At 40.5% G+C, this 24,486-nt stretch overlaps 2 protein-coding genes and 1 long non-coding RNA gene across 3 annotated transcripts; 2 read left to right on the plus strand and 1 right to left on the minus strand.

Annotated features, from left to right (window-relative positions):
* The first annotated feature begins 3,164 nt into the window (after nt 1–3,164).
* On the plus strand, nt 3,165–9,418 carry LOC145432941 (uncharacterized). The gene is made up of 5 exons (XM_080309780.1): nt 3,165–3,317; nt 3,405–3,641; nt 4,711–4,935; nt 5,170–5,494; nt 8,528–9,418. Exons 1-5 carry the CDS (start codon nt 3,251–3,253, stop codon nt 8,937–8,939), a joined length of 1,266 nt encoding a protein of 421 aa, XP_080165906.1. The 5' UTR covers nt 3,165–3,250; the 3' UTR covers nt 8,940–9,418.
* Nucleotides 5,495–7,649, plus strand: LOC145432942 (uncharacterized). The gene is made up of 2 exons (XR_013913006.1): nt 5,495–5,621; nt 5,754–7,649. It is a non-coding gene; the product is annotated as an uncharacterized LOC145432942 (long non-coding RNA).
* Nucleotides 9,336–24,323, minus strand: LOC145432940 (protein spinster-like). The gene is made up of 10 exons (XM_080309779.1): nt 23,585–24,323; nt 21,930–22,076; nt 21,694–21,804; nt 14,903–15,065; nt 13,849–13,975; nt 12,665–12,778; nt 11,406–11,561; nt 11,209–11,331; nt 10,107–10,304; nt 9,336–9,564 (listed from the first exon to the last, which is right to left on the minus strand). Exons 1-10 carry the CDS (start codon nt 23,770–23,772, stop codon nt 9,476–9,478), a joined length of 1,416 nt encoding a protein of 471 aa, XP_080165905.1. The 5' UTR covers nt 23,773–24,323; the 3' UTR covers nt 9,336–9,475.
* Between the last annotated feature and the right edge of the window lie 163 nt (nt 24,324–24,486).

Below are 24,486 nucleotides of genomic sequence, written 5' to 3' on the forward strand. Positions count from 1 at the left end.
TCGGATTTTGAGTCGATACCGATAACTAGAACCCTCGTCGATAACCCCAATATATTCAAAAGACACTGTGTCTAGCTTCAGGCACATTTCCCGAACATCAGAGTATTTAGACGCCTATAATCAGATGGGGTCAGTAATGAAGTAAATCTACTTTTTCATAGTACTCGAGTAGGTTTTCCCTACCTGCACTAATTACTCGCAAATGGCTAGGATTGTAGACTACTTCTATTTCTACTAAACAGTTTTCAGTTTTTTAAAGAATACTTATTGTTTTACTTAATCGCAAATCGCTACTTCCACTCAGGGTTCTAATGACTCGAGTTTGTATTCGATTCATTATGTATGACTCGAAGCAAATCATATCACTCCAGACTAGGACGGTCAAGACAGACATTTCATTGTAACTTCGAAGAATAGTAAAGTCACCGCATTATTGGTATTTCGTCTATCAGTCCTGATACTTGGGGAGTAGTGCCTGAAACTGTTAGGACTGAGGGAAATTTCGATATTATGAATGCGAGCCATTCTATATAAATCAAACAGATTTGAAAAAAAGTGGGTTGAGCCGAATTGAACTCAAAGCTGAACAGTGAACATAATGACTCGGACTCGGGTCACACTACTATGTCTCGGACTCGGTCCTCTACTCACTGACTTGGACTCGGACTTGACTCGGTGGTGAATTGAAAATGACTCGATTTGACTCAGTCAAAACTATAGAAGTAAGATTGACTTGTGACTCTCAACTTTGTGACTTGGTTACAACCCTGCTTCCACTTGTACTTCAGTAGTAATTTACATTACCTCTACTTCTACGATGACAACTTTCACCGCATATGTCAGTAAGCTATAAGAAATAGATGGATATTCCCAATCGCTGATTATAGTTCTCCGAGTACCTACTACCATATGCTATGACTTCACGAAAGTTTCCGATATTTTTTGGCATCTAATGGCCGATACCGATATTCGTTTCATAGTCCGACATCGACTCGATATTATAGGCGAACCGATATTCGGTCGGGCAATAGCTGTGATTGCATTCTGGAAGAGATTTCAATTTACGGCAGTGTTATTTTCTTTCACTGCACGTGAATGCTGAGCACGTGGATATGTTACTTGTAAGTATATAGTATACACAGTATACACACTATGGTGTAATTCTATCGTGATATACCTGATGGCAATAAAGCTGGGAACATAATCACGCGAAACCCAACGAAAGGAAATGACGTCTAAGTGACATATATGCTGCTTTCAGCTCTCGTCATCAGCAGCATGTTCGTCATGACGCTCGCGTATTTTAACTAATGAAACTATTATGACCCACGAACTCGCATGCATTTAAATCGCAACCACTTCCTGTTAAAGAAATAAGAGAAATTACCGTACTGCAGAATGCGCTGGATAGTGTTATGCTTGGCAGGAAAGCTGCTTCTTAATCGTATAATTGAGCTTTTAGAAAGGAGACGCACATATATACTATTAGCAATATGAATATTTATTGAAGTCATTAGAACGTTAATCAAAGAGTGCACCACTTTGGTGCGATGCACTGGGGTGTACCAAATACCGCATTACAGTAGGCCGATACTTTATCACAATAATTAGGCAAGTTAATGCTTTGGAACAAATTAACAGGATATAGGCCTACTATATATGCTACAATGATCATAGCAAGTGTACGCAGCTTCGCAGCTTATGAATTTCATATGCAAATGTTTCTCATATAATTCAACCGTTGTTAAATACTACGGATTCGATGTACTATGTGGATCAGGGTGCACAAGTTTTGAATAAATGTTAAAAGGGTATACCATTCCGGAAAAGGTTGAAGATCACTGCTCAGTGCTCAATTTGAACTGCAAATTACCAAACAAAGTTGATTTCTGAAGCGGATATTACGACATTCATATGCAAGAGCTTATAGGCTAGGTTTGCATTTAAAACAATAGTGTTCTAAAATACTTTGTTTGAAACATGTTTTAAGCAGTGTTGAAAATGCATTTCAAACAATTGTTTTTTTTCAAACGTTGCATAATTATGTAAATATTTTCGAAAAAACATGCCTACGAACGATTTGCACCCAATACAGTCGACGTATATACGATGTCGGGTGGCTGGAACCCTCGAAATCGCCTTCAGTTCAACAGTTATAGCATTGTTTATATAAGATCAGTGCTTTTCAAACTTTTTGAACTCCATTCGCACTTTTTTTGTGAAATAAATTTCCTTCACACAAACTAACCGAAAATAGTTATACAAAAATAAGATGAAGATACGGTCTTTCTGGTTTATCTGGAAAACGGACATCGTCCATGTTTTCCAGAAAAACCATTCGGACAAATCTTATCATGATTTCAAACCAAAAGTCGGCAGATTCTAATGATCAAGTCATATTTCTGCGTGTCTCGCTTATTGGCTACAGTACCCAACATAGTGACCTTGGATATGTAAATACTATCGCAGGATATTTTGTAATCAGTTCAACAAAAATATGACGATTGTTTAGAAAAAAGTCAATTTGACGTCATTTTTTCAGCCTGTCACGGGCTCAGACGGACTATGTCTGCCATACTACACCATTGTGTGTGTAGCTGCAGCTTCCGAACCAGGCTCTTCGTTACGTAATAATTATAGGGCGGAAATATTAATTTACTACGGCATGTGATAGCTACGATTAGTGGTGCGTCGTAAGTTAAACAAGTTACAATTGCGTCGCAACCACAAAAGTTACACTGCCCTTGAATTTCCATTACGTTTTCTCGAATTTCCCATTACGTTTTTTTAAAAATATTCCACGACAGAAAAATTAAAAATATTCAGAATTTTCATTCGCACTGCAATTTTTTTCATTCGCATCAGTGCGAACCGTCACACAGGTTGAAAAGCACTGTATAAGATCATTGCTACGAATGGGTGTTCCGATCAAGATGATCGTCGACCGTAAAAATGCTGCATAACGATGTATAGTCCCAGTTAAGAATATTTTCGGTCTGTTCATGACTCTGGTCTGAAGCCTTTTACGTCGAAGGGTCCATATTTAACCGACATTTTCAATTGTCAATGTCAATCCACTGTGACGTCATGTGGGTCCAGTTTTAAACATGTTCGTTTCAAATTGCTTTTTGTTTTAAATGCAAACCTAGTTATAGCTAATTAACTATAAGCTATGATTCAGTACAAAGCAAGATCATTTCTGTTAAATATTTTATACAGGCATAAGCATAACATATAATTGCTAATTGAGATGCGAAAACATTACAAACCTGCACTATTCGTCGACTTACTCCGGATGATTTACTTCATAACAACGTGTAAGTTATTGGCCAATACACTATTGGTCCGCGAAGAAATCTATTCACACACACGGTCATCTTTTGATTCGTCTGTTGCTGTTTCAGGGTCCGATCATGCGTCGGCAAATTGTAGATACAGGATAACAAAAAACTCGGGAGCGATTCAATCGCCCGAATTTCCAAGAGTGAGACAAGAACACAACTGCGTGTGGGACGTTACATTGGAAAAGGGAACGTATTTAAGATTAGATTTGGATACAGTACAACTTTTTTACAAAGATGAACCGTGGTGGTCCGATGAGACGGAAAACGTTTGTTCACAGACGCTCAAGATTGGCCAAGGTATTGTTCTTGTGAAAACATCCTTCATAGGCGAGCAATAACGATTTATTCTACATGAGTGGTTATTGGCTTTTTCTAACCCGGGAACACTAATCTAATCTAATCTTCGAGCATTCGCGGAACCCCAAATTCTCGCCGATGCACAAAAACGAAGATCTACAGCATTGTACATCACAACGTTACTACATAACACTAATTTACAAAATGTACTGTGCATCAACATAGTATTGAAAGAACAAAATCATTAAAGTATGATTTTCACACAAACGAAAGCATTATAAGATTATTGCGAATCAGTGCAACGTCTGCTGCTGCCTTTTTTTATTCCAGTTATAAATGACAGGCTTCAACTTGGAACGTGTCATCGTGGTGTACAGTCGAAGCGCAACAGCGTGATACCAGTTGATTTATTGCAAATTAATTTATAAATATTGAAGATAGAATTGGCATTCAGAAGGACGAGGTTTCAATTTGGAATCCCGACTACTGCTGCGTTCGCCAATGAACACGACGTGCCACCCCGTCGACTAGTAATCGGGCTAATTGCCTTCAAACAATGATGACCAAGACAGGCGTGTCATCACATATATACATGAGTTGAGTTTAGGGTTGCATTTAAAACAAAAATCAATTAAAAACAAACATATTTGAAACAAGGCCAATTTAAAACATGTTATTTTAAAGTCATGACGTCACGAATATTCGGTTGTGACGTCATAACGAATCAACATTGACAGTCGAAAGTATAGGGTAAATGTAGCTCCTTAGACGAAATTTCTATACTATTAAGTGTTGAACCGACTATTTTGAGTGTTCCAACCATCCCATATCGATATACATAGTTCGATAGTTCGATATCCCACTCATGAAAGTAATGAAAATGAATTATCCTTCCTTGTGTATAGTGCATCAGGTTGACAATGATCATGCTCAATTGCTCATATCAAGCGGAATGATCCATAATTCTGTAATCTAGTGATGTGATCGAATTGACATCTGTGCTGAATTATATCGATTGAGATTCCGTCTCCTACATACATTTTTCACGCTGCAATTACTGATTTTGCAGAAGACGTTGTTTGCCATACAACAAGTCAAGAATGTTTCATCTTCCACCTCGACAACGGATGTACCATCCCAAGCAGCGTATATCAGAAGTGCAATGTATATAAATGGAGTTATCCGTCCGTCCGAATAAGGTTCACATCTGATGGAGAAACTGGATGGATTCGTTATAAAAGGAATTATCCAAAAGGGTTTAGGATGCTGTACTCCAGAAATGACTGCATTGGAGGTAAATACTATATATGTTCGCCCCGGGAAATATTTTTGGCCGTGATTAAATCACAAATCGTAAATAAAATTATCAACAAAAAGTAGTTTACAAAGTCTGGTTTGAATCAATTATAGTAAAAGGGGTTTGGGATGCTTGATGGCAACTTTATCTAATATCAGTCCGATACAGAACAATGCACGCGACAGCATTCGGGTTGCTTTCTAGAGGCGCGATTTAACTCTTCACTTTCAGGCACTACCGAAACCACGCAAACTACGTTATCCAAAGTAACCACAACGCCGGAAATATTAACAAGTTCCAGTCGTGTTACCACATCGCCACTCACAACGTCACAGCACGCCACGGCGTCGAAAGGTCGCACGAAGCAACCAATTGCTACCACAAACCAACCCACCTCGAATGACGCATCAATTCAAGACACAACACATGCGTCACCACATAATGGCGCCGCTCAAAAAGGAATGGGAGACGGTGCCTTGGTGGCGCTAATTGTATCCTGTTTCATTTTATTATTGCTGACTGTAGCCTTCGTCATCCTCCTAATTTCTCGAAAGCGGTAAGTTCGTAAATATTTTAATGCGATAGCAATACACACTCTCGTTCATCTTATCTTAGGAGAGAGAGATGACTCCACAAATTGTGAGATATTTGCTATGTACAGTGCAAGCCCTAAAGTTAAGATGGTAGAATGTATTAGAAGAGCTTCTTGGAGGTACAGAAAATCAATATACAATTAAATAGTATATTCATATTGAAATGAACCCGAATATTTTCGGCTGACACTCGTCAGGGGTAATCGTCAGCAACTAGTAGAGAATTGGATGTATTAGGTCATCATAACACGATCGCTTTCTACAAACGCGTACAGCATCATGATCCAGCATGACCTAAAAGGTGACAAACCAATTAGCTTGTGTAAGAGGCTGTTAGATTGAAACTAATTTGCAATAAGCGCGTGACAGGGGAAATGTGCTACGGCGTGGTCATGTGGACTGCTACCCAAATAGTAATCCTTTAGGAATTTATATATATATATTCGTAACCTTTCGCACAGGACGATATGAAATCAAGGCAAATCTATGTGACTTTTTTCATTTCGTTACTACCATCAATCCAGCAGAGGTGGTAGAAGTAGTCATCGATGATAGTCAAGTCAGAGTAAAAGTAACGCCATAACTGTATACCTAATCTAGGGTTACCATACGTCCTCCTTTGAGAGGATTTGTCCTCCTTTTTCAAGATATTTAATCGAAAATGTTTCCCGAGAGAGAGAGAGAGAGAGAGAGAGAGATATGGTATTCTTTTTCGCCTGCACCATCGAGATGCTTTGTCGACGGAGATGCGATACGGCCTTTATAGTAAGGTCATCTAGTCTGCATCCCCGATTTTTTTTCTCCTCCATGCTATCCGTGGTTACTGAGCGCCTAGCAGGATAGCCGCGGATACCAGTTTTCGAGTCTTTGGTCTGACCCGGGCGGGGATCGAACCCACGACCTACCGATCGAGAAGCCGGACGCACAACCATTACACTATCTCACTATCTCGAGGTAGCCCAAATGTCCTCCTTTTTGGCGATTCGTCTCTAGGCGATTGTATACGGACAGCAAAAATGCCATAAATGACACGGAATCTGGATTTCGACACAAGTGATGGCAAGGTTGACTAAAAAAGGTCAACACCAACCGATTTTATTTGGGAGCGGGTCTTTCGTGAGTAGAGTTGAAAAAATGATCTTTTTCAGTCAACCTAGTAATAGTACCTGTAAAAAATTGAAATTACCCGTTTTCTGGTCCGCTATATTGTATCTTTTGTGACTTGTACAAAATGTCCTAATTTCGGATTTCAAAGTATGGTAACCCTAACTTAAAAAGTCACATTGCACATTATCTAATTTACGTCACTATAGAATACTGGTGCGCAAAACGAGCTGTGCACAAACAACAGTGCTCAAAGAACAAAACATGATTTTCATACATACAATAAGATTAGAATGAATGTGCATATTCTGCAATGTGCATGCGTGCCTTCTATGTGGAACCGATGGGGTTCGTTCGAACTCCAGTTACCACTGTACTAGAGCAGGGGTATGCAGTTTACATGGAAAATATATTAGCTACACAATTATATAATTGAAATATCTATGGTCGAACTGCTGTGTCACTTCCGACCCAATAGATCCCCAGACATGAGAGAAACCGAAGTGATGGAATGATGAAATTTCATGAATAAACTTGAACTTGAAATTGAGATCCATTTTATAGAAGACAAAAAGTGCACACTAAGAGTTTTATACAAATAGAGACAAAAAGTAGTTATTCACAGAAGCGAAAGTGCCAATGCGGAACAGTTATATGCAGTTTACATGGAAAATATGTTAGTTCCACAAATATATAATTGAAATATCTATGGTCGCACTTTCGGCCCAATAGATTCTCAGATACGAGAGAAATCGGACTCGCGGTTCAATAGTAATAAACCAAATTCCGACGTCCGCGTTTCCAATGAAATATCCTGTATTCCTTAGAACGCATATGCAGGGCTAACACCAGATTACGACTGAATCAAAGGGAGCCTAGAACATGCCAACTTATATCGTCGTTAACCTACGCCACTGTTTTAGCTGTTCTTAACTGTATTTAACCGGACAATGATCGTATTTTGCCAATTTCATTGTTCGCGAATAAATGTGTTTCGACTTGCCACTTCATAAACCCTATGATCTGTGTATTATCTATATTCAAGTGAAAAGCGAGAGCACGAGTTAACATTTAGGAATCAGCTGACTGGTCCGGCCCGCGAGCGATTTGAAGGCTTGAATCCGGCCCGTGACGCAATTTGAATTTGACACCCCTGCAGGCCTGCAGTAGACCAACCACGTTTTGAATATTCACGTCAGTACAACGCTGTGCTCTCTGGCATGGGCAATGGGCAGAGTTACCACAAAAGAAGTGATATTTTTTTAAATAAGTACTAATACAATACCAAATATCATGATCATAAATTTCAATATATTTTGAACTATGAGATGCGCACGATACCTGACACCGATATTGGGGATAGCAAGACACCTTACTTGCTGAACGACTATCTCCTCCTAAACCTAAAGCTTGATCTAGTGGGGGCGCTCCAAGCCCCGTTTTCTGAGTATCTCGGTCTTGGCATTCTCTGAGCCACTGCACGTCAAAGCAATATGCCTAATTGCCCAAATGCCCATTCATATATCAGCTGATTTTTCCTCGATGGAATGATATTGCTAACGCCGAAGCTGTTTTAGCTGGTGCGGAATAGTGATGTTGAGCACAGGCGAATAGCTTATTTTTAAACAACAACAATATTTTTGAAACTGAAATCAAATACAGCATTTCGAAATGCTTTACTTAGCGTTCTCCCGCCATCTCAAATCAGATCGCGGGCGTCATGCAGCCCGCGAGTTGGTGACCTCCGTACTAGAGTAATTACTGCATGTAGTAAAAGCCTAACTGGTTATTTCGAGAACGTAGGCGATTTTCGTTACTGAACGCTTCTACAATCCGCTTCGCATATATTTGACAGCACGAGTGCCAACCCTAACCCATTATTGCACACGCAGAGCTATGGACAGAACGGAAGCTAAAAGCAACAGCAAAGACGCGGAGATGGTATATTCCGTTGCATACGGTCGACTCGATGTTGGCGGATCCACTGAAAGTCTCGGCAGGTCTACTGTCGCTTCGCAACAGAACATAGAAGACGAAGGTTTCATATATTCAACAGTAGCTGTGAATCAGATAAACGGCAGCTCGCAGCAGACCAACACGGGCCTCAAATCTGACAACGCGACTTACGAAACAATGCCAGACATTGTTCACGTCACTTCTCACGCGGACTGCGACACGTACGCTAGCGTAATCACGACCAGCGACAACAAAACGAAGCGCAAAACAACCTTCAGATATAAAGTGGATTCACCGGCTCCCCACCAGAGCCGACAGATGGTAAACAATGTCCTCTATGAATACTGACGACTGATTCGTTTCTTAATACCCGGCATTATTAGTTGCAACATATAAATTCTGTTATTTGTGACAAGGCCTGGGAGAAGTCGAGTATCAGACTTCGAGTCGAGTCCAACATCAGTCATTAGGTGGTCAAATGAGCATGAATACCGTGAAATGTTTAAATATGTACCCTTAATATGCGTCCACAAAGACTATACCGCCGGTGCTATAACAAAGATAATTTGATACTATTATTATTTCGACCGTACCTATTTCATTGGAGTTTGTGACAGTGCTGTGGATTGGCCACGACCTCACGGAAGCGTCAATTCCACTAACGCGAGTCGAATAATTAGAATTAATACTCGATTCGGATAAGACTACTCTAATTCTTATGCCCAGCCATATTTGCGACCCCTCTTTCGCAATTATATTTATTCGCATTTCATAAAATTGCACTTTCAGTTCGTTTTACTTTGAAATAAGAAGCACCATATCACCAATTGTTTTTCTTGAGACTCAGTGACTGTCAAAGTATTGGAAGCTGCCGATACGTGTCCTCATAACTTTGTTTCTTCGAGGTAATAGTCGGACTGCTCTTGTTTGGTGAATAGCAAGGTGAGTTGAGCAAATAGGAAGAAAACCGAGCCTGGAAATTGAATGTGTCATACCGATGAATAATCCATCGGGATTGAATAGATATCCGAGAAGATAAATAGTACAATTAATATACTCAATACTATTTTTAGTAGCACATAATCTTTATGTGTGAACCTGTATAAGTATATGAAAGGATATGTGCAAATGATTGAAGACGATGGGGTTAAGAGCGTCCACCGCTCATATACTCACTACTCAGTTATCACGAAACACCGACACAAGATACACCGACACAAACAGGCCAAATGTACACACGAATCGGCGTATAAAGCGGGTACAAGGTTACGGACCTCAGATGGACGACAGGAAAAGATTTCAGCCTTTTCAAATTAGATTAGACGTAGAATTACTGTATTCGCAAAAGCTTGGAAATTGAATTCAATTGCGAATTAGAAAGAAATACAACGAACCAGGAAACAAGAAATCAGATTATAATTAAACTTGTGATATGGAAGTATTAGATTACCGGCATTTCACTGTGGCTAGTCAAGTTAGACTACAATAAGTTTTCCAAGTCTGCTGCCGACTTACTCGTCAAGTAAAATCCAGGATAAACTAAAAACAGAGCTTCTCTAAATCCTATCGCGTCGGCGATCGGCGGCACGATAAGCTGAGCATTCCCGCCGATGTTGTTGATCACAAATATGAAGCAGGCGACGGCTGTGGCTCTTGCGTGGGCCGGATAGAATTCGACCAAGATTGTAAAAAGAACGCCAAACCACATTTCAGCTGAAAACACATGGCGCCCTTCAACATTGTAACATGCGAAAGCTGCATACACAAAATTACGCATACGCACAACCTACCAGTGACATACAGTGATCTTCCTGATTGGTGAGGCCCTGATGACCCCTTTAGAGTCAGATTTACAGATGTATAAATGCAAAACGGTATAACTGATTCGGTTGGCGACTTGTTTCTGATCACATTAGCAGTCTACCTCTATAGTTTACATACGCAGGCTAAGCAAGTACGACAAGATAGATATGGATGGAAATTACATAGCAGCTACACCTGTAAGGGAACATATGTACTTGCTGTGTAGTGTGTAGTACATGCTGGCCGTCGATACACCGCCAATTTGCGAAGTCGATAGCGCATTGTTCTACTACGCTGCGATTGTCGGATTGTTAGCCAATGATCAGCGATGCATATTCATTTGTGCCTCATTTGGTAATTGTTTCTCTGCGCTGTCATTGTACATAACAGAGCCGAATTTCACCTTCCCTGGCTGCTGTGTGGTAGTTCTCGTGCTCTGACATTATTAATGTTCAGATTTTCGGAAACAGTGTGACAGTAGCATTCGATTAATACCAGTTATTTTAAATTCTAAGCTGTCTATGATGAATTGGGCCATCACCGGCGAGGCTTGACCCGTCTCTGCTTCACCTATGAATCACCTCTCCTTTGCGCTATAACAAATATGCAACTGGCGTGATTTTGGTGTAAAATGTTCACAATTTGTTCATCCATGAACATGAACATCAATGGAGAATAGCGATAAAATCGTTGAAGTTTTTCACAATTTTCTTTTGCTCATCCTGATGACAAGTGAGGCACTGCCTCAATTGCCTTCCCTCACCGATAATACGCACGTACAACCTACAAAGATTGCATATAGCTATCAACGTACCGAATAAATATGCCGCTAGCAGCGATATGAAGCACTGAGGTGGTTCGGCGAGGAGAACGCCAGCCGCGCACGGTGCAGCCAATGCCTGCGACACTACTAGCACCCACAGACGCGTTTTGACACCTGAACGAACAAGCGCTGTAAATGTGGTCGACGCAGCATACGATGTATAAGCCACAACGAATCTTCCATCTCACCGTATCTTTTGGCCAAGATATCAGACGCAAGGCCTCCGACGACAATACCGATAGTACCGCCGACGATGGATGTTATCGACATGAAGAACCCCACTTCGGTACCAGGGAAATAGTCGTCAAAGTACAACTGAGCGTTGTACGACCAGCAGAAGCTCGCTGTCAAGCAGTTGTAAGTTATCAGCATCTTTCAGACAGGATAAAGCGATGTGGTTCACAAGCGGTTCTATTCAGACGGTTAGATAGTCCTACTTGTTTAATGAAACTGATTTAAGGGGAATGCCGGTAAACTAATTCCAATCTAATTTGAGATATGTTTCTATGTTTCTGGTTTTCCTGAAAATGCTACAGGAGAACGTCACAGTGCGACATCGGTCAAGCGTGGCGTACATTTGTACAGACATTTGACGTAATCATGCTTACCAGAATGAACTGTGATTTGGTATGAACAGAGTTTGATTTTTGTTGTATTTCATTCTGATTCGGATTAAACTGGATCACCAAGTTCTTGTGAATTCAGTAGTTTTAAATCTAATCTAATTTGGCAAATAATGCGTAGTTACTAGCTATAGCTCTAATTATAATCTAATTTGGAAAAGCTGAAAACATTCTGGTTGTTTAAATCTGTGGTTCTATTGTTCTATTATTGTCGTCTGCCCATCAGGACATCTAGTACAGTCTATTCATCTACTAACATCTAGGGCTGGGCAAAATCGAGTATACCTGAGTGATTCGATTCTGAATCACGTAATATGCTTCGAGTCGAGTCGAGCAATCGAGTATCTCTCATTATGACGTCATAACATTATCTAATAGTCAAAGTTGAATTATGTACCGTTTATGTCACCACAAAGAATATAATGCCTATTATCCATCTCATAAATGATACTTAGGTATTTTTTGACCATACCGAATTCATTTCACTTGGTGACAATGTTATGGGATAATCATAACTTTCGGAAATGTGCTACGTCCAGTAACCTTCGTAGCTTTGTACTATATGTTTCGTATGCTACGATACTGCCAATCTATAGGTTCCAAGGCTTCAACCGTGAAAATTAGTACCGAAACTATAATTCTGGTTGATAAATTAATTTTCAGTGGCGAGAAGGGCAGATTTTCAGTACTCGAAAAAGTCGTCTTTTACTACTCGACTCGAATCATCAAAATTCATGCTCGATTCAGATTCGAGTACTCGAATCATTGTGCCCAGCCCTACTAACATCCAGTCCGACATGCCCGTATAAGAATATGACACTTACCGGAATGGCGGAAACAAGCTCCTACGAGAAGCAGCGGCACCGTCGCATTTTTGCAAGTCAGTGCGGTGACTTCGCGGAATTTCTCGCCGTTACTTTTCCGAATTTTCACATCACCTGATATAAAGCAGTGCTTAATGGTCAGATACATATGGACGCTTGGCGATCATGTGGAAAAGTGTGGGCTTGGCTACCTAATTCATGACTTCACTGTTGACAATATTCTACTGCGGCGGCGGCGCAAGAGTTTGATTCACGAAACACACGATTCGTTTTCGCAATCAATCAACCAATCTATTATTCGTATTAATTTTATCCGTTCAAGACACACCATGTACGGCTCGATACACAGCACACAACGCGATGTAACGGAACAGATAGGATGATGTCGAATCGGCCATGTAAAGACTCTCCATCTGACATCCATCTCATCCAAATGCCTGGTGTATTGGTCAAGGCCTTATTGGTAGATGGAGAATATGAACTTTGCGATGAGATGATTAGCTGCTGGACTGACGATCCTATAATCGCTGTCGTGTCATTAGTTTGGACCATACAAGTTTTGCATTATACGATAAGAAAGAACGGTTGGTGAAGATCATACATAACCAATTTTCCCTCTAATTTTTCATGAGTCTGCTGCGCGCACTAACCAACTCACTGCGCGGTCCCCTGGACAACAGTGCGTAACGACTAAAAAAATGTCATCACTTCGGCTTTCTTGTGCACGGCACACGTTTCTCTGCGCATATTGATCATAACTACGGGATGCCACGGTGTTTCGGGAACACTGCACTTATCGCAAAATGGAGGCTACATTCTTACCGAAAAGAGTGTGTATAAAGTATATTCACACCCGAAAGGTAGTACACGAACACACCTCAGACTTTAACCGCGGTATAAATCAGCTACAACATATTAATCCAAATTATTCTTGCTCCTAGGAACGTTAGAAGGTATGCACAAGCACATAGGCTATGCACGTAGGATTTATTACCGCGACATAAATCCGAGTTAGGTGCCGTGTGTATACATACTTTTTTAAAGCTAAGGGTGTACCCCCTACTACACGTACAATCGTACAGTGTACACTGTACGTATACATATATACAATTGTACATAAAGGCGACGTGGAATGCACTTTCAATGAAGAGAAACGTCGTTCAGACTATTATACAGCAACTTACCGTGTCCACTTTTCCCGGTGAATTCCACATCGTCGTTGCCGCGTGTTGGCTCACGAACTGTGCCTATGACTAGAACCGCCATGAAGAAACCAGCGATTGCAGTTATTACGTAACAGCTCCTCCATCCCTATTATATTATATATTATTATATTTATATTAATTCATGATATATTCTTTTATTTATTAATAATATTCCCGACTTCAGCAAATTGAAGAGCGTGACCACAACGTTCGCGAGTACCTAGCCCTGGTCCTTATGTGGAGCAATTGGTAAAACTATGTTAAAGAATGTCCGATGCAGTGAATAGACAAATTAGCATGCGGCGCAGCTGGGTTCGAAATAGATTCTATGGACACACAACCTCATTGATATTATGGGCAATAGGCAATTGGACATATCTGTCAAGATCAAGAGGGTGGCGAACGAGATTTAGAGGCCACAAGTTTTGACACGATTCGACTTAATCGAGTGCTTTCAATTATTCTCAAGACTTTTGTCGCAATATTCTCAGAAACCAGAATATTTCAGCGCAGAGTCATGTGGCGCTAACAGTATGATTCCCGCATTTTTGGAGTCGGGAAAGGAGTACACTTTTACCAAATCTTAAAATTTAGTTGACCTAAATTGAAAAAAAGCTGATTTCCTATTATCGACCGTGATGACTAAAAAATGATCATCACTACGGTTCGACTCCCGAAATATCCGCTTTTTTACGATAATGCCCAGTGTTGACTAAAAAAGGTAGCTAACTGCAACACAGCTCAAGATGCATATCAAATTAACAATCACACCAAGTTATGGTGTATGATAAATGTTCACTGTTCATCCACGCCCTTCAAAATTAGGTACCGCAAAGCAGACCTACTGCCGAATACTGTATATTGGCTTGGTGGCTAATAACCGGTTCATAATCCAGTGGTTTGGAGTCCGTTGGCGGAAGGATTTGGTGGAAAAGACGTCACTACAGTCAGTGAATCACCAATCTCTAGCTAGAACTACAATACTATTGAACGCAAAGCGTCTGTTGCACATTATGGAACATATATTACTTGCCGATCCGAGTATATCCGCCTCCGTCACATAGTTCCCAACGGCAAAGGCCAGGCCATATCCGAGATAGATTCCCCAATTGTAAACGCTCATTGCCCTGCCGCGCGATCTCGCAGGGAACCAATCTGCTACCAAGCTGGAAGCCAACGGAGTGCAAGCAGATTCCCTGTCATGACATGATGAAGTTGATAATCGTGCGATTTTTGCATTTTTGTCCGAGATTCTTTCCCATGATTTGAAATTGTATCTGTAACTTACGCCGAAGCATCGAATAGCTACATAAACAGGTCATGGTCAAATTTAAACCAAAGCACAAAGTCGTGGTGTGTTTTCAATGTATTTCTTTCGCTAAAGTGCGTTTACGTCAACAATAGGCTACTAGTCCTAGATCTCGGAACGCTAGCATTTGTCTAACACAGTGGTTCTTAACCGTTGTTCCCGGAAACCGCATATGGGTTCCCTGAGCCATGCAGTCTCAGGGGTTCCTTGAAGGCCAAGACACAAACCTACATATGATTTGTGATGACACACCTGTCTTGGTCGCCATTGGTTGCATGTTATTAGGCAGGATCAGTATAGTCCAGTGCTTTTCAACTTTTTGAGCACTAACCTCACCTCTTTTTTGCAAAAAAAAAATAAATTCATCCGCATAAACCAACCGAAAATGGTTGGAGAACGCGCAGACAGCAGTTGTACGTAACGCAGCTCTAAGAAAGATCCTGACGCACGCGATTTCAAATTTGGGTACATCATTTTCCTGCGCGTCGCATTTCTACTGCACTTGTTGTACTAGTGTCTACTCAGATTGCAACAGCGGGCTATTCGGTGACCGGGCATATCAATATCGAAGGTTTTCTGGTTTTGGCCAACTATAGACGGTTATTTTTTATCATGGTTTCATCGGCGCCGATCATTTTGACCCCTCACTTTTCCCAGCCGTATATGAGACCCATAACGTCATGTTTTTATGTGACCCGGCGCCGTCAATATGCTCTCGGGTATGATGACTAAGATCAAAAGTTCTCAAGCGAGTGTACTATTTACCTCTCCAATGGGTCAACTAATAATACAACTGGATTTAGTCACGGAATTGCTGTGATTCTGGCAATATAAGTATTCTAAACATTGATCAAGTTCACAATAACTTGTCGAACTACCAATATATATTACACTGGTCAACAAAATTAAAAAAATTTTTTAGGCAGAACATCTGAGAGCCGTTTCTGGGGTTTTTGAGGTTGCTGATTACGAATATCACATTAGTTTTGTCAGATTGGCTCTCTGTCAGAAGATATTTATACCCCTAAAAAAGCCCAAAATTACTGTATTTACCCTTAAATATTCCACTTGGTGGGAAGAAAATCGTAGTTTTTTCTAATTTTATACTGCGCATAAATGGCTAATTGACTATGAAGAACCCTCATGTCATTCTCAGTCATTTTATCAATATTAACATGGTATGATGCGAAATATCTGTTTGTCAAAAAAGCAGTTTGTCAAGCCTAAAAATTGTACTTTTCCAAAACGGAAATTCATCTTCTCCTGTATCAATTGGTCATCCTACCAAGATTAAAGAGGAGTAAAAATCTATAAAATTTGTCCTTGAAAGGCTTAACTACAATACTCATATGTGTCTCATTTCTTTTGACTGGTAAATGGATAATTTTCCACTGAGTCAACGAAGTGGGTATACCTAGTAACCCTGTAAAACGAGAAGCTTAAATCTGGTATCTGGTATATTCGAATACCGATGAAAGATTCCAATTTCACATTAGGAGGAGTTGACAGCATGTAATTTCTCCTAAGACGTAGTAAATAAAACTTTTTAGCTGATCACAAAGCACCCAACTACAAACAGTTGGTCCGAAAATTCGTATCTGCATATCGAAAACTTGGAACAAACATGAGCATAAAAGTTCACTTCCTGTTCAGTCATCTTGATATATTTCCCGATCTTCATGTTAATTAGCAAGGGGAGAGGTTCTAAGAAGACATCAGAACAACAATAGAAAGATACCAGGGCAGATGAGATGAACCATTGATCATATTACGTCAGACCGTTGCCGGAACCTTTCGAGAAACTGCACTAAATAGCTTACGGGCGAAAATCGTACAAAAAATCAATTTCGACTTAAAATATATCAATAATATTGTATTCCAACTGATTATTTCAAATTTACAATGGGTGGTTGACGTAAAACTGATTGAATTAATGCCACGTTATTTGAGTATCTAGGTAAATACTTCTATACATGACTGGAGTTTATTTACGTACATGATATCCGTGAAAGTCTGTAACTATGATAAATCTAATACCCCAAAATATAGTGCTGTTGCTGTATTTTGATTTAATATAGTCTTCTGTGCGTAAAAATAACAAGTAGATTGAAGTTCTAACCTTTATAGTATCACTAAACCGATTTTATATCTAGTCATTACCGCAAAAATGGGAGATTTTGGTCAAAACAGCCCCATGGGTTATCTCCACAACAAGAGCCAATTTCAAAAAAACTAAGGTCATATTCGGAATCAGTGCCCTTCAGAACCCCCAAAACCACTCTTACTTTGTTTGCCTAAAAATACGTGTTGACCAGTGTTATATATCAAATATGTGAAGGCTACCAAGGTTATTTCTGACAGTTTTGAGAAAAATCACTGCCTTTGAGTCAAGTCAAGTCACTCGATTTCTGGAGATGACTCGAGTCAAATCAAGTCAATTTTTTAAGGTGACTCGACTTAAGTCAAGTCATGATTCAAGCCAATCAGTATTGAAAGATGTGTGAAGTACAGATCCAGTCGCTATTTATTATCAATCAAGTTACGAAGAACATTGTATCGCTCACACAAACGGAAATGCTAAACTATAAGGAGGTATGTGATGAAATATGATACGATGAAATACGCAACCCATCTGCACATCCATAATATACAATTCAAGCCCGAGCCAAATGTTCACAAGTAATATAAGTTATAGAAACTATATATAGAAATATAAATTATATCCGTTCGATTTACATCATACAGAAGGCTTGTTCTGAGCAGTTTATAGAAGAGAAATAAGTTGCTATATAGATTATAGAACATAGATTGATTACTACTAGCCAACGTATGGTTTGCGATAAATTTATTTGTGACATGACATAAAAATGAAGGTTCAGGTAAACCTGTACGTGCAATCGATAAATGACTGATTGCTCTCACAGGACACACAGGTCGCCAACAGTACAACCACGAAGTCGACACCGATTACATAATGACATGACTCGAAAATTTCACTTCGAGTCACAAGTCAATCCAAATTTTTAAAACGCAGAGTCAAGTCATTTTTGCAAAGTGACTCGAGTCAAGTCAAGCCATGTGAAAGAGTTGACTAGAGTCAAGCAATGGATCGAGACGATACGACTAATGATGCAGGGACTTTAGAGAGCGTCTGACCACCGAAGCAGCCAGACGCAAAAAATGAAGTTAACAACTTGAGGCATCGATACCCTGTAACTGCATATATGGGGTAGTATTGAGTACGGCTGCTACGAATAAGTGCAGACAATTTCCCGTTTCATCGCCATATTAATTCTTCATAAGTTATCGGTGTTCGATTATTTTATGCCCCATGTTCACCGTCAAATATATTTTTCCATGATATCAGATATCAATTATAATTAAATAGGAGATTTTGTACATTATGAAAAGTCATCCATCCATCGGATAACCGATTGCCGGGGCTTGTTCTAAGCCCGTTTTCGATTTATGAACTTCAAATCTTGTTTACATCTGAATTCTATGTAGTTAAAGCCCATAAAGACCAATAAGAAAAGAAGAGAGCAGCTAATTTTGTGAAGCATTTGATTTTGTGATTTTTTTCACCTATCTGAGTGACATCGTTGTTAAGTGTTGATACGAATTCCTTGAGATCTAAGATTCGTCTGTTCGTCGTGGAAAACAGGCCTTCGTGACGTGAAACGGTTTCTTTCATGTTGGCGATTCCCTGAATCGCGCTTTTGATTCGTCTTCCATGCGATGCCACGTCTTCATCTGTTTTTGTTATCCGCTCTGCGACGTATTCTTCCAAGTGTATTCGATTACAAGTCAGTTCTCTTTGCATTCGAGACATTTTTTGCTGTACTTCAGCAGAACACACTGCTTTAGATCTTTTGTGGCTTTCAAATCTTTCCAGCAGATATTGGAAATTTTTTTGACAATTTTCTTTAAATTTCTTTAAATTCTTCTTAGATCGTAAAAACTTCTCGCGCCAAAATACTTCGCGATTCAAACCCTGTTGGCGTAGATCATTCAATTTCCTGTCGGTATTGAGAACTTCCTCTTCGAATCGACTGACGGCTGTAGTGTGAAGTTCCGATAACGCACCCATTTTTGAAAATATAATGTCGATAAGACTCGCTAAGCATCCTGGCGATTCCCGAACCATTTTATACATGCTGATATCACGTAGTGAAGCAACGGAAAGCCGACTGAAGGCAAGGGAACGAAAGACATCCTCGAAATGGTTCTCATTCATCCCAGGGCCATTGTCAACCCACATCTTCACCGCTTTCCACATTGTCTCTTCCCCGTGAGATTGATAGAGAAAGTCTTCGGAAATATATCCAGTCATAGTATTCACAGACAGATATGAGATATCCACGCTGTACGCAACGGAGTCAAAGTTTGACAAAATATAGCCGTCCGTCTTCTCAATGATATCTTGACACGAGTGTCGTTCACCCATACTTCTCATGTAACAGCAGTTTGTTTCATCGATTAAAAAGTATTGTGGTCCCTGTTCGCTCAGTTCTACAAGACCTCGCAAACTATTTGCGAACTTGCCGGCACCATTATCTGATGAAAATATCTTAGGGAATGAAGCTTCCCGCTCCGTACACGTTTTGAACCACTCGACAATGCGCCTGAACTCGAATCGGGTGGACGGTCGTTCCTTGATGATTCCAACGTAATTTATGAGATGTTCTTGCGTTACTAACGTCAAAAACTCGTCTCTCTGGCAGGCTGTTTCGAAGTTGGACGCTATATATTTATCAACAGCAGATATCACACCGTTTCTCACTCCATACCTGGTAGCGAAATCCTTGATACGAAAGCAGTTGGTGATCTCGAAATCGGCGGTCTCGTAAGAATGCGCCTCTCGTCTTTCAGTCACAAACCGGTGACAGTTGGGGCACGATGCCACGTGATCATTCGTGAGAACAGACGATTTGAACTCGCATTTTGAGAGTCTCTCCATGGAAAATGATGAAACGAGGTCACAACGCAATCCAGTATCATCGCTCGTAATCTGCCGCATCTTACATATTATTATATTCCACTCGATTTTCGCTACGTGGTGAGATCTCGCGATCGTTTTCAACAAATCCCGCAGGGCGGCAACTCCCAATTCATGGGCGTTATCGATTCCGGGCACATGCTGCCGAATGAACGACATCGCAGTGGATTTCAATGAGTTCAAGTCGAGCATCATCGACAGATTGGCCCACTCTACGCAGTTGCTCGTCGATAGATTTCCCTGCATGAACTTGGAACAAGCCTCTACAGCTCCGTTGAGCAGCCAGAGATGTGACAGCTTTAAAAGCTTGGCAACGTTTTTCAACGTTAGGTTTATATCTCCAGTGTACATGAAATCGATGCACTGTTCGACTGTGTCTTCGTCCTGGTCAACCGTTTCACAAAAACCTTGATGAGCATCTTTCATTTGGTTCGATAGCATAGTTGAGAAATAAGCCGACGCTGTCCGTAGTATAATACGATGCGTCGGGAAGGCCTTGTTCGAGACAATAATCCTGAAGTCGCAATCTATACCTTCCTTGCGACTTCTGTTCATAGCACGCCGCTGCTTATCCCATGTATCAACCATTTTCTCATCTATCAGTTTCAGTTGAAAGCGAATCAATTATGGGAGGTAGATTTTGAATAACGATATGCTTTGCAGTTTGCACGCTCTTTCGAGAATTGGTCGTTGTATCCGAACACTCACTGCATTGAATTTGGAGATAGCAGTACATAGATCCGCTAACGCCGTGTTCAACGTATATATAGAACGGTTGGACGGTTTAACAGTTTTACAAACAACAAAAGTTGATTCTATCTGGATTAATTCATTCGTACCAAATTTATCCTATACATGCTCATTGGTCAGACACCTCTATACACACACATATGAGGTTGGCGTTGCCCATAGCTTTCAGAGAACATTTCAGTCAATAAACGTTACTTACTTCGAATTAGCCTATTATATTTAGCATGGAGTATACCATGTGAAAAGAATTCTCAGCAACTTTCCTAAGTGACCCGTGACTCGTAACTAAGGCTGAGCACAATGATCTGAGTCCAGTAGCGAGAGATGATGTTTTCTAGTACTGATACGAAACGCTCCTCGCTACTAAGAGTTAGTTAATCAACGGAAATTATAGTTTTGACTGCATTTTCCACTGTGGAAGCCTTTTAACCTCATTGGTTGGCTTAAACGAAACATGTAGTACAAACAGGGATAGCTAGATATCCTTGAGTACAAAGCTGAGTGCGTTACAGGAAATGACATTCTGTGCGGTTGTGATCAATACACAGCACGGTCGCGAAGTGCAATAAAATAGACATGGTCGATTAGGTACTAAATACTTTATTGGCATTATATTATTTGTGTTCGCTGTAGATGTGCAATGAGGAAGATTTATCTTATGACATAGCAAAAATATGGGGTTCCTCGAAGGCTTGAAGATTAGCGTGAGTGTTCCCCAGGTTAATAGAGACTAAGATCACCTAGCCTGAATCAACAATACGCTCACCCTGCCCCGAACAAGAATCTCAAAGTTAGGAGCTGCCAGTATTCCTTTGCAAATCCAGTCAATAAGGTGGCCAAGGAAAAGAATGCGACACTGGCTGAATACATCCACACCCTGAAAAATTACATAACACGAATGTACAATTGTACATGGTAGGCATATGTAAATATTGTCTCAACGTGTGAGGCAGCGATACAATTTCTGTAACGACTGCCATGCCATACTTTTGAATCACTCACCTGTTGTATAAATCGCCTAAAAATCCAAAAACAACTCCCACGATCGTGAAAATAACAACATACGTCGGCCCGGCTAATAGCTGATATTGTATTCCTTGCCCTGTGTAATCCCACTTGCACACTTCTGATATATTGGACGTTACACACCTGTAATGTTTTCATAATTGATCACAAATTGACACCTGAATATGTTGAAAATAGGCTGATTCAGGACTACTCAACTATATTTGCCTCCAAGAGTGCTCGCGTGTTCGCGCTTCAGTCACAGAGTCGTAAATAGACGATTGGATTCATTTCACTTTGTTCTTTCTATATTTGTTAGTATATTGCAGTATGATTTGATCCTGGTAAATCTACAAGTTTCTGACCACTACTTAGTACTATTTGACTGTTCTATGTGTCATCATAAAGAAAGCTCCTTGGATTTGCGTGTGTGATCAGGACTGCAAGAGCACTCAGAGTAGTCATTAGTCAGTCGGATAGTGCGTACAACAGGAACAGTATAGCATCGTTTCCAATCGAGCACTATACCAGCGTGTCTTGCAACCAGTCGTTGCATCGACCGCTACAATATATCTATTTTTTATGCATATGTAACACAGATGTCTAAACAAATCAGTACATACAGGGCCGTAACAGCACTTCGTCAGCCCCCCCCCCAAAAAAAAACACTTTGGTCTTGGTCCCCCATAGGGTTATAGGCCGAACTTCTGGGGGCTTCGACCCCCAGACCCCCCTTCGGCGATACACTGTTTACCGCTATTTATCATATTCATAGGGAGTTGGTTTAGTGAATCAGCCTTCGTCGCCTAAGCGCGCGAAGCGCGGAAAATTTCTAGAATTCGTGATTGAATCGGGCAGTATGATCGGGAATTGCATATATCTTCTCTCTGCTCACGTAATCAGATTTGCCGGTAGAGCTGAGTGAGGTGTGTTTGAAAAGGTAGGACCACTCAATAATAATTAAACATCTTTGGGCGTATACCCGTTGGCAGGAACGAAACAGTACCTCGTCAGGCCCCCAAAAACGTGGGTCTTAGGCTCCCATAGGGTGTTAAACGACCCCCCATCACGTTGTTCGCATTTGTCACGAAATCATCTGTACTGTATTGTGAGGCAGCGCTAAGCGCGAAAATTTTCGATAATTTATGATAAAATCGGTTAATCAGATCGGCGATTGCATATATATTATGCTATCAATTTATTGTCCTATCTACTCACGTAATTAGATTTACCGGTAGAGCTGAGTGAAGTGTCTTGAAAACGGGAGGGTCCGTAAATAATAATTAAACATCTTCGGGCGGGCGGACCCGTTGATATGACTTCGTTTCATGATGTTACTTCGTGACTTCCAGTCTGCTATATCAAACAATATAGAATCGCAATCGCCCAAACGTAGGCTTCTAAACTAAGAAACGCACACGATTTCAAATTGGTATTTCTTCACTGGCATAAAATTTTTCCCAGCGGGATGGTATTTGTCTTGTGAGGTTCAGATTGCAAAGACAGGAACATTCGGCGCCAGTCATTTAGGCGCCTATGGACAATTAAACCTATATGTATTTTGTATATATAACGATTATATCGTAAAATAGATTATATCATCCGAAATATCACGTAAAATATGATCTATGAATGAAATATCGAGTACAAACGTGGTCTTGTTTTTCTCTGAAGCGCATATGGTTTGATATTTCTCAACCAGAGAATCGTTTTTCGCCAGGCATCCTTGATCCCCAAACTCCACATCCTGCGCCATGGGGCGTGATGTTACCGCCAGTAGATAGTGACCCAATTCACCGCACCCATACGCGAGCAAGATTGGCACTAAATATTTCCACATGACTCCGCTGTAGCGAAACTTTCCGATAGGAAGTGCACAGTTGCCGTGATAACAGTACGTTGGAGCCAAAACAATACAAATGTCGTTTAGCTAAATTAAGTTCCAGACAAGAAGATATGATGAAGGTAGAATGAACTCGTCAAGTATATGTATCAGTTTCTTTGCGGTCACTGTCCCATAAATTTCAATGACTATTTCACCTCGGAATCAAACGCGTACTAGTAGGCTACATCACACGAGTAGGCTCAACGAACAACTACCTCATGTGAGGAGAACAGAACAGCATCTCGCCGGCTATCCGACATGCGTCGAGTATGTACAATTGTACATGTACATTGTACAATGTACGTATATTGTACACTGTACAGTTGTCCACATTCAAGTCGAAATACAAGCAATTTGTACTGAGTGAATACTAGTCAGACCTAAAAATTACCGGACACCTCCATCTGACTTATCAACATCGCCTATCGACACACGCGTCATTCATTTTCATCACTATAGTCGGTTTATGTTATCGCTTATATCTTTCTTTGCAGTGTGCACGACTGCACGAGTGCACGACTGCACGTGCGTGCATACCTCTTATGTAGGCCTATCACCTAAGCACAAGTGGGTGTATGGTTTCAAAACTATACTCAAATCGTTTCGACACCTTCCTATCTTTTCATTGTATCACAGTCTTGTGGTGTTTTGAAATGATGAAATTACTGA

This window comes from Botryllus schlosseri, chromosome 2 (genome assembly GCF_051294905.1).
Source record: "Botryllus schlosseri isolate E-star chromosome 2, Bs_hap1, whole genome shotgun sequence".
Classification (NCBI taxonomy): Eukaryota; Metazoa; Chordata; class Ascidiacea; order Stolidobranchia; family Styelidae; genus Botryllus; species Botryllus schlosseri.

Coding starts and splice junctions, on each gene's coding strand:
- LOC145432940 (XM_080309779.1), bottom strand. CDS start 23,772: ATGTGGAAATATTTAGTGCCAATCTTGCTCGCGTATGGGTGCGGTGAA. Junction 15,066..21,693: donor AGATTCTTGTTCGGGGCAGG/GTGAGCGTATTG, acceptor ATGTCATGACAG/GGAATCTGCTTGCACTCCGT. Junction 10,305..11,208: donor GCTAGCGGCATATTTATTCG/GTACGTTGATAG, acceptor ATGTGTTTTCAG/CTGAAATGTGGTTTGGCGTT.
- LOC145432941 (XM_080309780.1), top strand. CDS start 3,251: ATGCGAAAACATTACAAACCTGCACTATTCGTCGACTTACTCCGGATG. Junction 4,936..5,169: donor CAGAAATGACTGCATTGGAG/GTAAATACTATA, acceptor CTTCACTTTCAG/GCACTACCGAAACCACGCAA. Junction 5,495..8,527: donor CTCCTAATTTCTCGAAAGCG/GTAAGTTCGTAA, acceptor TTGCACACGCAG/AGCTATGGACAGAACGGAAG.